At 38.5% G+C, this 13,640-nt stretch overlaps 1 protein-coding gene across 12 annotated transcripts in view; it reads left to right on the forward strand.

The window, feature by feature from the left end:
- OSBPL8 (oxysterol binding protein like 8) overlaps positions 1–13,640 on the forward strand; it is a 193,644-nt gene that overhangs the window by 113,653 nt on the left and 66,351 nt on the right. For 11 of the 12 annotated variants that reach the window (XR_012156740.1, XM_073327724.1, XM_073327730.1 and 8 more), the window contains one exon: positions 12,306–12,376. Coding sequence is in view for 10 of the 12 variants with exons in the window: in XM_073327724.1 (XP_073183825.1) it covers positions 12,306–12,376 (71 nt within the window). In the remaining 2 variants the exon portion in view is untranslated. Of the gene's footprint in view, positions 1–2,375; positions 2,576–12,305; positions 12,377–13,640 lie in introns of those variants that run through there. The other variant, XM_073327723.1, reaches the window with a different exon arrangement.

Raw genomic sequence — 13,640 nt, forward strand, 5'->3', positions numbered from 1 at the left:
TTAGGCTGTTAAAAGAGGACTGAGTATTATTTTACAGTTCACAGCATCACACAGAGTAGTAGGCTACAATTATTTTTCTAAATTGAAAGACATTTTTATGTGCCACATACATACTTTGCACTGTTACAGCTACTTTTAGCAGCCATTGTAGGGACAATAGAATACTGCAGGCTGCTGTGTTTAGGTATGATCCAGTGAGCCAATCTGACTTGAGGATGCTTAGCACCTCACAAAATTGCAGTGGCTGAGCATTAATTACAAACTATTCTATCGTTAACTTGATTTTGAGAATGGCTTCCTCCAACGAAGGAGAAGTAGCCTTTGTGTGAGGAAGGAACCCAGCTGAGCTAACTGTATATTTTTTTCTTTTGCATTGTCCAATTAAAATGAACCAGGTTTCATAATGACTTTTGTCTCCGATGCTGTATAGCAGGGGTGGCCAACCTGAGCCTGAGAAGGAGCCAGAATTTACCAGTGTACATTGCTAGAGAGCCACAGTAATCCGGCAGCCCCGCCGATCAGCGCCTCCCCATCAGCTGTTTCGTGGTGTGCAGGAGGCTGGGGGTGGGGGGAAGGGGGAGGAGTGAGGGCGTGGCAGGATCTGGGAAGGGGTGGAGTTGGGGGCAGGGCCTGTGGCAGAGCCAGGGGTTGAGCAGTGAACACCCCCCAGCACATTGAAAAGTTGGCACCTGTAGCTCCAGTCCCGGAGTCGGTGCCTATACAAGGAGCCGCATATTGACTTCTGAAGAGCCACAGGTTGGCCACTCCTGCTGTATAGTAAGAAAATGGAGCCAGCAGAAAAGTGCCCAGCAGTGAAGAAAATTAACTTGTGGGAGTGGATGTGTTTTTAAAAAAAAAAAAAAAAAAAAATTGCTTAGTGGCTCCTAGCAATTTGAATGGTGTTAATTGTTAGATATGGGAAACAGGAGAATTGTCCATATTAAAATAGATCGGTAGGGAGAAGGAAAACTGATTTGGTTGTTTTACATGTGAGAGTAATAGCAGGTAAAGTTTGGTTCATCAGGTTACTTATAAGGTCAGCTCAGAGTTCTTAATTGGATTTTTTTAAGTGAGTTTTATCCTCCTTTGGTTTGCTTGGCTGCTTCCATTGAAGTCTTAATTTTAGGTTTAAAAAGGTGATTCACTGCGCTGCAAGTCTTAATTATATTTATTGGGTATAAGTGTTTCTGCATTAAGCAAACATTACGGTTCTTTTTATTTTTGTGGAGGTTATATCGCTTTAACTGTGCATCAGAAATGTAGAAAGAAAAAGTTAACAGAAGAAAAAAATTAGAATAAAATACTTGCTTGTTGCATGAAGTGGGTGATTGCTTAAAAATCAAAATAAGTAATGAGAATTCAGGTCAGTGTTAACAGAAACACCACTAGCTAGGGTTGCAGCATTGATTATTAAAAGTTTACAACCTAAAATTTTAAACAATGAATTTATTTTGAGTGCCTTAATTTTTGTATGCCCAACTAGACAGATGTTAAATGAGCCTGGTTTTCAGCAAGTGCTAAGCACTTGCCCCCTGAAAGCCAGGCACCTCTAAGGTGTGTCCAGTTGGGCATTCAAAAATTGAGGTACTTAAAATACCTAGTCTTTTTAGGATGCTTAAGCCAATACTAGTCTTCAGAATTGGTATATATTTCGTGAATTGTTAACTGTTAGCAAATGGGATTCATCCTCTGTTAACATGTGGACTTAAAAGGTTTATACTGGATTATTGTTTGGAGAGATTATCAAAATGCATCTCTCCCTTTGAATTGTAGCTTTTATTTTTATTTAGAATCTACAGTAATCATAGGTGACAAACAGTGGATATCAGGAACCTAAATTAAAAGTAGAATTTAATCACTATTATGTAAAATAAAGCATTGGCTGCCTTCTCTGAGCATTGGCACTCATGATAGTATATTTTTTAAATGAAGTGTCAAATAGGAAATGCACATTACTACATTAGATCATGAGTTAATTTTTATACAGTATAAGTTTGGGGCTTGGGAGACAAGCAGGCAGCGGAATCTATTTAACAAATCCATTCTGAAACCCTAAGTAATGACAGTTGCTTAGTGCCCAGCAAGCAGTGCTGAACAGCAGCCTGACTTGAGATGTACTGATTGAATTAAATGTGAAATATCACTGAAGTAGGATGGTGAGAGGGGGCACAATCCATTCCACTTTCAGCTCATTAAGAGAATCTGCAGCAGCATAATTTGAGCCTATAATGTCTCTGTTTATTGCTGATTTTGACATCCTCTGGTATCTCCTCACATCAGTGTGTATGTGTGTTCTTTGTGTCTGTTCCCTTTGGATCTTGCTAATCAGAATGTGAGGTAAAAGTCTGTTACTGCAACATTCTTGTTCCAACCAGCTAATGCTAACCAGCTGTCTGAGTGAACATAATCCTTACACAGACCATCTAACTCATGAAGGAAGAGGGTCCACTGCGACGTAGGTTTTCTTCATGTGCTGGGGTTTCGCCTGGTGTGTTTCCTGCACGATCAGATGTCCGAAAACTTGTCCGGAATGCTTCGTTTGGAGGATACAATGAAATATCTCCTGCTTTACCAGGTTTGTTTTGTCTCACTCTTGCTCGGTAGCTCTTAATAAAAACAAAATTTACAATCTCAAATCCATCAATTTAGGCGAAAGCCCTTCACTAAGATGTTGGTATTACAGAAACTAGAATGAATATTCCAAACATATTTCTGGATGAAATCTGCTTGTGGGAAGAGCAGAAATTTTGTATCTTTGACATGTGCGTAAATAAACTAGCTTGTTTCAGAGAGAACACAAGTGTGTCTTCCTAAAAGGGATTCTGTACATGCTTGATAGAGAATATCGTGCTTTGTTTTGATTTGCATACAGGATGCAGTTTTTTGCAACTGAAAAATTGTACAATGGGGAGAGAGAAAGTGAGACACAGATTTTTTTGAACTGTAGTTTTTAGCAGTTCCATGGTAACTGCTACAAAGTTCACACACAATGTCAGTGGTCTTGCTAAGAATGACAAGTCAAGAAGCTGAGTTAAGGCTAAAGTTTTATTCTTAATCACACACCCCCTCTTTTAGTATTGCAGGGGTCTCCAGTAAATGACTTTATATAGGATGGGTTGAATCTCATCTTGGTTATACATTTCAGCTTGTTCTGATAGGTGAAGGTGTGCAGGGAACAGTGTTAATTAATAATACTATAATGAGAGCTGTGGTGATTTTTAAAAAAACTTTTCATTGTACATCTACATAAGTGTGATTCAAATCAGTATTAATGGGGCATATGTTCCTATATTATACTTTAGAAAACTTAGACTTTAAAAATCTATTTCCAAGTATTGTCAGTCTGAAGTACAATACTGCTTTGAAAGTTACAATGTAAAAATAGCCATTCTGGGTGGGTGTGTGTGTGTGTGTGTGACAAACATTTATTTTGTCAGGTTATCTCCATAGAACCAGGAGAGCTGGAAGAGGAAGCTATTTCATTCCTTTATTGTTTGCCCTCAACAGAGTAGCTGGCTAAGTTGCAGTTAGTTACATCTGTGTAAATCCATAGAGGACAGTTGGGTTGCTGAGTGTCACTGAGGGGCAACTTCTTAATATTCAAGTTCTGCCAACTGTCACTGATGGCCTGATTTTGCTTGCAGAACCTTTACTATAAGTGAAGGTAGACGAGAAGAAAAGAATACAATAGGATTCCCGAAGCCTAGGCTGAATCTGCAGCGCTGGAAGTTAGAGAAATCCTCTCTTTTACTTATAAACCAAACTCATACGGTAATCAGTGAAACAAGAAATATGGACCACACAGCACCATTTTTAGTCTTTTGTCTAGCGTAGGACTGCACATTAAGTGTTATCTCTGACTGTTACTTTGACAATAACAATTTAAAAAAAAAAAATTTTTAGGTAGGACAAATGGAAAAGATGGTTCCTACTTTGGTGAACTAGACCAGGGGTTCTCACAACAAATTTTTTGTTGGTCTCCGAGTGTGGCCACCAACTCTTGCTGGTGAGGGCACTGACAGTTTTTCCTAAAATACTTAATTAACTTTAGGAAAAACAAAATAAATATGCACATATACATGTCCAAATCGTTGTAATTTATTTATGTAGGGTTTTTTTCAGACTCAGTAATAAAAATCATTTACATTTGTCTCTATTCTTTACTGCACCTAAGCAGAATAGAAACCCAAATAAGGTGTTTTGTATGTTCTTGTCTTTTTATTTTTGTTGTTTCTTTTGCTTTTTTGGTTGTGCTTCCTTAACCTCCCCCCCCCACCCCACCCCCCCCCAAAAAAAGACTTGCTAACTGGTAAATCTTCTGCTGTGAAAAGTGATATTTGTATGTTTGTTAATATCAATTTTCACAGCAGAGTTACTCAGCCCCGGCAAGCCCTGGGACAAATTAAGCCCTGGAGCGGGAGGGAGGTAGCGGGGCCCAGGGACAATGGTGGGGTGTGCTGAGCCTGGGGCCGGAGCCTGGAACCAGAGCCTGCCACCGCATGGTTGGAGCCTGAAGTCCCGTGGCCAAGGCCTGCCTTTTCTACCCCTGGGAAAGCGGGAATTCACCAGCTGTCTGCCCCTCCAGCGTTTGTGTCCACTCCCTTCATCACAGCCCAAGAGGCTGTGACCGCAAAGAAAGGCACTAGCGGCCGCACGCTGCCATGGTGACTGCATTTGAAAAACACTGATTTGAGAAGTCTGTGGGAATTACACACACAACAGATTTGTAGCTCTGTGAAGCTCTTGGTATGGCTTGTGTAAATACCTATTTAGGTAATGCATCTACCTCACTTGATAGGAGTAGCCTTTCAATTTGTTATGTAAATAACTGTTTATGCATACGTGGAAAACACCTGGTGTAAAACAAGCATATGTAGTTAAAGTCCTGAGGAAATGCCTTGGGGAAAAATAGTTACTGTGGACTTACTTTATTTATTTTTTCAAAGCAAAATCTTATTTAAAGAAATTAGTAACCAAAGTCGTTGTTTTTCATTATATAGTTGCCAATTTGATTTTACTACTATAGCTTGCTGATCATGGAACACTTGAAACTACTTAATTTCTAACAAAGATGTTAAAACTGGTTGTGAGGAAGTTGAGTATTCACATTGTAGGTGTTTGCCAGTGTGTGCCTCCTGCATTGTTCCAGACAAAACATGTTGTTCCAGAGCTAAATATGCTGTTTTCCTTTTATGTCCCACGAGCCTTCTCCAGTGTTGCTACCTTCCCTTAAGCATAGCTCATATAATTCTTTAGAGAGTGCTTAATTCTTCAGTTCAGTGCATTATCTTTCAAATCTGTTTATTGCATCCACTCAAGTTAACCTGCTTCTTATCTTGATGTGTCAAAGTTGACAGCCTTGTCGTTTAATTGACTTTAGATCTTCCTGATCTCTTCATTTATGCTTTCATTTTTGCATTGGTGCACATATGGACTTTAGAATTACAATAAATCACAATACAAATCACAATAAGTGACAGTTCTTACATTTTGAATCATAATGTGTTTGATGTTGGTATTGAGTATTTAATTAATTTCTTTTATTATATATTTTTTTCACTTAAGTGTCCTAAATGTGAAGGTTATTTGTTGTGAAATGCAAAATCAGCATATGAAATGATGTCCCCCACAGTGGTGAAAAGCTTAATTTGCGAAGTTTGAGGTTAAATTCAAATTCAGTTTTTAAATGGCACCATATCATAAACTATGTGCCAAAGATTACCCTGCGTAAACAATAAGGTAATGACTAATCCTTGTGCTTTTTTAAAATCAGCTTTCTGTAGAGGGCAAAAGAAATATACTTTTTGGAGGATTTTTTAGTCCAGAAAATATTGTCTTAACTGTACAAACTAATATCTCCTCATTGTGTTTTAAATAGATTTTTAAACCATCAGAGCTCTTGGTTGTCAGTTCAATTAATATGTAACTACTAAACTCTGACTGCTGTTGTATAAAAATACTGTCTTGCAATCAGTTGGGTCTCATTTAAATGTGATAAGACTGTCAGTTATGAAAAGAATTGGCCTAATGTTTATAGTAGGCACGAAAATTAGGGCCTGAACCAAAACCCATTGACTTCAGCGAATTTTGGATCAATCCCTTGGTGAGTTTATAATCTGAGGGCCAGAACCTGGCCCATGCCAAATCTGCTTTGTTTTGGTCTGGTGGAGAAAAGCAAATTTAAATATGGCCTTAGTGGATTCCCTACCGAGATCCCACTAGTGGTGTATAGCCAGCCCGAAGCCACTCACCACCTCCCCTCCCCTTATAACTCTCAGTATATGGCATACGAGGGGAGGGACTGTTGGGAGTGCAGCAGTGCCCTGGCCACTATTCCTGGCTGCTGTAACAGCCCCTTGGAGACCATTTCAAGCTAGGCTTAGGTTAGAGCAGCTTTTAACTTATCCTGGCGGTGAATTTGATCCTGCTTTAACTTGAATCTGCTTTAACTTATCCTGAGTGGGGGTGAACCTGCAGCTCTGGGATCAGATGAGAGTTAAGTTTGTCACCTTTGCCACGTCATTTGGTACTGTGCTAAGTACATCTCGGCCTGTCCCAAGGATTGGTCTCATGAGCATAAATGCATAAATCTGAATTGATTCACACATTGGGACAGAAGAACTCAGATTATTTTCTTTTTAGCACTATAGTTTTTGTGTTGAAATGGACACAAGGATACTTTTAAGGCTGACACATCTGTCTGCACATATCTGATTCAATTGAAAGCTATACTTTAAGTTTCTAATTAAACAGGGCTCAATGTGTAGAATATTTAAGTGTACCCAAGAAACCAGTTACATGAAAATGAAAGAAGAAATTAAAAAGATGAACTGCAAACTGTCGGTGATTCAGGTAGAAGAACTTAAGACCTGGGTTCATTTTTAAACACTGCTTCCAGTCCCCAGTCAGTTTCAACCTTGGACAGTGACCTCAAATGCATTTTGCATTAGCATTTAGTACCATGAAATGCAGACTTCCAGTGCTTTAAGGGATAACAGAAATACAAATATAGCAATAACACAGAGCATTAATTTCAAACAGATGGATCCTCCTCTGTTATGCCATGTTATCGCCATCAAGATTCTATATGCATGTATAGATAAATTCACAGTGTATGGCTGATGGAAAAACCAGGTATATTTTTGTCTACAATAACAAAAAACAAGTATACCCTCTAATACAAATTGTTCACGAAGGTAATAAGTCAAGGGGGCAGCTAATCAGAACAGAGTATATACAAAGTGAAATACATATTGACTACAGAGTTTTGGCTCACAAATAGTTTTAGGGTTATTTTGGTACAAATCTCCTTGAACGCGTTAGACTAATAGTGCTTCTGTTAAAATAAATAAGCTTAAAATACACAGATGCTGTCATCATATGAGAATACATGGCAAAAGTGGTGTTTAACTATTTTAGGCGATGATTAGGTTAGAGGTAGAATACTGAGTTTTGTAGACCATTTTCATAACACCAGGGAGAAAAATCTGAAGAATATATTTAGTAGAAGTTTTAAAAAGCTGCCTTGCTGTCACTGGAAAAGATGCAACTCCAAGGCAACACAGTGCTGGGACGCACAACTAGGCAGCGGTTTTTTTTGGTAATGGAACAAAGCTCTTTACTGCAAAGGTTCAAAATCCGGGACACTATCTTAAATAGCAAGCTGAGTGCAATAGTTTTGCTTTGGTTAATTTTTTAAAGTGTAATTGTTCAATCGAATAGTAAGGATACTTGAAACAAGTAATACAAATTAGTTTGATACAACTGAACACTAAAGAGAGAAGAAACTGAAGCATGAAAGTGGAATTCAGAGAAATAAAAAAGATGACAGTGGACCAGATAGCATCCTACTTTCCTGTAATTCCTCATGCCCCAATTGATTTATGCAGTTTTCATTTGTGCCTGGTGTAGCTGATTAAATCTATGGAACACGTCAGGAAAGTGTGTGTGTGTGTGTATGTATATAAAATTAAGTTCTTAAAGCTGACATCCTTTAACAGGAAGCTGTGAATTTATAGCTTCTATCCTCTTACTTACATTCTTGTTAATTCAACTTATATGTTTTTGTAATTAGGATAGTCATTTTCTGTCCTTTCTCCATTAACTTTTCTGCTTAACATCCAGAAATGTTAAAACTTAGACTAAGGTGGGTGAGGTAATACCTTTTATTGGACCAACTTCTGTTGGTGTGAGAGACAAGCTTGTGAGCCCAGACCTGAAGAAGAGCTCTGTGTAAGCTCGAAAGCTTGTCTTTCTCATCAACTGAAGTTGGTCCAATAAAAGGTATTACCTCACCCACCCTGTCTCTCTAATATCCAGCGACCACTGTGGCTACAGCACTGTATAAAACTTAGATTAGTCTCTTATTCTGTGTGTACTATATAGAAATATGTGCTTGTCTAAACTGTTGCTTTAATTGAATGTCTTAGAAAATTTATTTTGGTTGCCTTAAATTTTCAGGGAGCTGGGTTCCTTAAATTTTAAATTATGCACCTTCACCATCCATATCAAATACCTAATTCATTTTTTTTAAGCCCAGGAGGGACCATTATCAGGAGTGGCAGAAGCTCCCTTAAAGTGTGGGGTGCTACTTGCACCAGAACTGTGGCGCCCACCCCTGTGCCACCCCTTCTCCCCCCGCATTGTTTGCCCTTATGGAATAGACCTCCCACTTCTCAAAGTGATGGCCCCGCCCCCTCCCATTCTGGCACCCTGACCATTGTGATCTAGTCTGAGCTCCTGGACAACAGACCATAGAATTTCAGCCAGTCATTTCTGTATCGAACCTAATGACTTCTGGTTGGGCTAGAGCAGATTTTCTCAGAAAGACATCCAATCTTGATTTAAAGACTTACAGTATCTGAAAATCCACCATGTTGATTGGTAGATTGTTCAAGTGATTAATCCCTCACTGTTTAAAGATGTGCACCTTATTTCCAGTTTGTTTAGCTTAAACTTCCAATCATTCTATTTTGCTATGCCCTTATATTTTAGATTAAATACTCTACTACTACAATTTTCTTCCAGTATAGGGACTTACACCCTTCCATTTAACTATTGCTGTTACCTGGGCGTTGCACTCCTTGATCTAGTGGACAGGACGACTTGTAAATGAAGGGTTTTAATAGCCTTCTATGAGCCACTCAATAGGAAGATCTACAAGGAATACAGTTGTCCGTGCACAAAGAGTAATCAGAATGTGAAGTCCTTTTAAATTAGTACCCAAAAGGAATAAACTTATTTTTAATATACTGAAATGTGACATCCTCGAAGTTGATGTACAAAAATGTGAATTTATTCTTTTGGCTACCAAACCAGAACAGAGAGAAATATAGCAGTTCTTGCATAACCTGGAAATTCCTACCTCTTATGAAATGATTTAGGGCAGTGGTTCTCAAGTGGTTTTTTTCACGGACCATTTGAAAATTGCTGAGGGTCTCGGCGGACCACTTAATGTTCTTTCCAAATGTTGTTTGTACCATTAGCTAACTATTGTAAAGTGCTTTCGATAGAAGCGCTATATAAAAAAACCTTAATAATAATAAATGGGTTTTTTGTTCTACAAATAAAAGCACACAACTCACATTTTAATATCAGTAGTCTTACCTTTCTAATGTGATGAATGTGCCTTCTCTCCTATGCCGCGGCAGCTCCCAAGCTGGGGCTGGGAAGTGTGGGGGGCTCTCCCGCTCTCCCCTACTGCATCAGCCCCCGAGCTGGGACTGGGAAGGAGGGGGGGTCTCTCCCCGGCAGCCCCCGAGCTGGGGCTGAGGAAAGTCGCCTCTTTCTTTGGCCGCCACAGCCCTGCACATCCCAAATTCCCCCCTCACTCCACTACCCCCTCCCACCTACCCTCTTCCCCCCAAGGCCACCACCTCACCTTACATGTGCGTCTTCTCCAGAGTCCAGGCTCCTAATTAGTGGAGCCATGCCTGCACGGCTCCACTAATTAGGTGGGTGGCCCTTCATTCTTGTGTGCGGCCACCAGGCCATTCACCTTCAAGGGAACTACCCGCGGACCACCTGAATGGAGCTCACGGACCACTGGTGGGCCACAGACCACAGTTTGAGACCAGGGTTTGAGGTTTAGGGTTTCTCATCAAGTTCACTCTCATTTGAGGTTACTTTTAGTCACATGACTCCAGCAACATAAGGAAATTTCTAGAAGTGGATATTTGTGCTGGATCAGGTCATTAGATGATATCTGATATCTTCTAGGCATCATAAGTCCTGGAAGGGTGCAGATGCTGGCTCAGAGGATGGGATCTGGAAAATACTGGCTTCTGTTCAAACCAAAAAGAAAAATTGTCCAACTTTACAGTGCTGAGGGGGGGAAATCTACCTTTAGAATGTGTGTCGGGGGAGGGCAGAAAGAGTGAGCAACCCATCTTCTTGAGGGAGGCGATCTATTTTTTCCACACGACCTCCCTGCATACCAGTGTCTCCACAATTCTGAATTCTTAAGGCATTCCTTCAGCTGGCAGGAGAGGTGTAGCCGATTGGAGTAACTACTACTCATGCAATATTTCTGTCTGGGGAACTAGCTTTCTTGTGGGCCAAGACTTTATGGTATATTTGCAATCAAAATGGTGCAAGGCTTTTCATCTGTCTGGGTCTATTCTGAGGTATGCTCTTCTTTCTGAGGTGACCTTTAAATTATCTGTGGTGTACCTAGATGGCATAGTAACAAATGTACTTTGATATATTGAAATATATGCATGAGGAATTTTTTATTCTTGCACTGGAAAAAACTCTTCCAACAAAATGGAGCACTGGTATAATTTGTACCAGCAGCTCATCACGTGCATGATATTGACTTCTTCCACCACTTTATACTTTTCACTTTGCAGCATGAAATGTTCTGTGTGTCATCAAGTTGTAGGATGATAGCTTTGACGCTGATAAAAGCCCAGTGTTATTGTGTAACTTATATATACTGTATAAAATATTGTAGATACAAAGGAGTGTCAACTTCTGTTTCAATTATTTTAAAGTTAATATTGTATATATCACATACACCTTCTTGGACTCAAAATGTAAGCACATGTTAAGATGTGAAGCAATCTGTAGTTGGAGAAGAACTACAAAATGGCAGTTCCATCTATGTTGTGTGTGCACTTTCACATACATTAAACATGTCAATTTACTCCTTATGTACAGTAGTTAGAAGTATTTTAATGACCAAGGCAAGGGAATTTGTTGTTCTTTGTTTTCCTTCTTGAATTTATATCTGAGAGACCAAATAGATAATAAATTCCAACCAAAGTATGGGCGGTGAGACAATCTCAGTATTTGGAATCTTCATTAGCAAAAATCCTGGAAGGGTGCAGGTGCTGGCCCAGAGATGGACTTTGGAAAATACTGGTTTCTGTTCAAACCAAAAAGAAAAATTGTTCAACTTTGCAGTAGGGGAAAGCTGCTTTTAGGATTTGCATTTGTCCAACAGTTGTTTACTATAATCATTAGTACCGGTATATTATGCATTACAGGTGTTCATTTGGTAGTGAAAATTGTGAAGTTGCATATAATTTTAATTGTAACCCTTTATTCTGAAAAATTCATATTTTTCAATGAAGCTTTCCATACTTGCATATGCCTAAAAGTTAATAATTAAAAAAAAAATGGAGCAAAATCTCTGGCCAGTTTTGAGTCAAGTGGCTCATGTGTTTGTTTCTATTTAAAAAACAAACAAAAAAACCCAAAACCCTACTTCCTGACACTGGAAAAAATGTATCTGGAACTTGTAATTGCATGTTTTGTTTTTTAAAAAGCAACAAACAGTGAGGAGTGTCTATTTAGTTTGAAAAAAGTCAGTTCTGATTTAATAAATATGCCTGTTTAAAACATTGTGTACTTCACATGCACAATATAAAACTTTGTGGAGGGTAGAGGAGCACATTTTGGGCAATATTTATGGTGTATGTGTGAATAGCTCAGAATCTCAACACTAAATCTAAAATGGCAGTTGGGCAAATTGTATATAATGTGAAATTTTAAAATATGAATAAATACACAGAATAATGTATTTTCAGTGCGGAAACTAATTTTTTAAAAAACTCAGAAGTAGCTGTACAGCAAGTGATATGTTGAACCCTCAGGATGTATTTTTACTAAACAAAGTTATTTAATTACATTTTATAAGGGGCAGTATTTTTCTTTTTTTAATTTATTTGCATCATTCTGGATGGTGACCAGACAAGTGAAATTTGCTAATTTATGTTTTACTTTTCAAGAGTCAGATAAAATAAAATGTAGTGTATTCAAATGAGCTATCATATTGCAGCAATGTCATCTTCTCTTTTAAGGTTTTGATAGGGGGAAGGATGATGTGTCACAAAGTAAAGAAGATTCAGCACATTCAATGTCAAAAAGCAAGGTAAGCACAGCCACCTTTCCAAAAGCTGATTTTAAATATGCAGTTACACAGTGGAGTTGTTCTGTGCACTGGGTTTAAATGCAAGTGTATTTAGCTACTCTTAGTGTTAATCTGGTGGATTGCTGTGAAGACTTTTTAAGAGAGAAGGATTAAATATTAATAAAAGCATAGTGTCTACTTTATTAGGGTGAATTTAAACATAAACCTACAGTGCAAACTCAAGAAATTGAGTTACAGTTTATCATGTCTTCTTGTTAAAAATCTCATTTAGAAGATGGTATCACTTAACTTAAATCCACTACTTTTGGGCAGCACTGGTCTTGATATAGAATGTAAACTTTCAGCCTTTTGACCTGTAGGTGAGAGTGCCATTGATTGAGTGAGTAATAATATCCCCTAATGGGACGAGTTGAGGGTTGTGAAAGAATCTTTAATGGGAAAAGGTGTGTTTTCCAACAATCATTCTGTTTATATGTAGTTTGTGTTTTGAGATACAAAAGTATTTTTAATTTAATGTTGCTATTTAAGAGCATGAAGTAGTCATTCATGAGTTCAATATGAAGTCCCATTCCTGTTGAGCACTGAGGGCCTCCTATGAGGTGCAAAGTGCCATCATCTCCCATGGCAGTCAACAGTCTATGGATCTTTAGTATAAGAAACTATGGTCACTGGTTTCTTTACATTCATTTTAAAACTAGAGCTGGTCATTAATTTTTTGATTAAACATCTTTCATTAGAAAATGCCAATTTGTTGAAGTTGAAACTGTTTTCTGGAAAGGGTCAGTTTTGATGAATTTTGCATTTCAAAAAAAGTTTCAAAATGATCAAAACTTCTTGTGACTTTTTCTTCGCCAAACAAACAAAAACGAAGCCCAGGCTCCAGCCTGAGTTTGTAATATCAAAGCATCATCTACACATCTACTTTTAGTGTGTAAAACCCACTTCCATAAGTCTGTAGACCTGATCTGGGAGGCTCAAACCCCTTAGCTCAGATCCATTTGTACTTAGAGCCTGATGAGTTGTTCATATAAAGGTTTTCAGGAACTTGCCTTGATATTGTAAGATGTGGTATTTTTACATCAGACATTTTCTAAGAGTTTTAAGAAATTCCCAGATTCTGAACCAGGACATCTTGAATGTGGAAGATCAATGTACTACTACAGCGAACACACTATTGCCATATTCCCTTTATGTTTTTTTGCCTCACAAGTTGTCAAGGCATTTTGAGTGCAGAAGATAGGGGCCTGCAAGGATTCTAAACATT

Source organism: Lepidochelys kempii, chromosome 1 (genome assembly GCF_965140265.1).
Source record: "Lepidochelys kempii isolate rLepKem1 chromosome 1, rLepKem1.hap2, whole genome shotgun sequence".
NCBI lineage: Eukaryota > Metazoa > Chordata > Testudines > Cheloniidae > Lepidochelys > Lepidochelys kempii.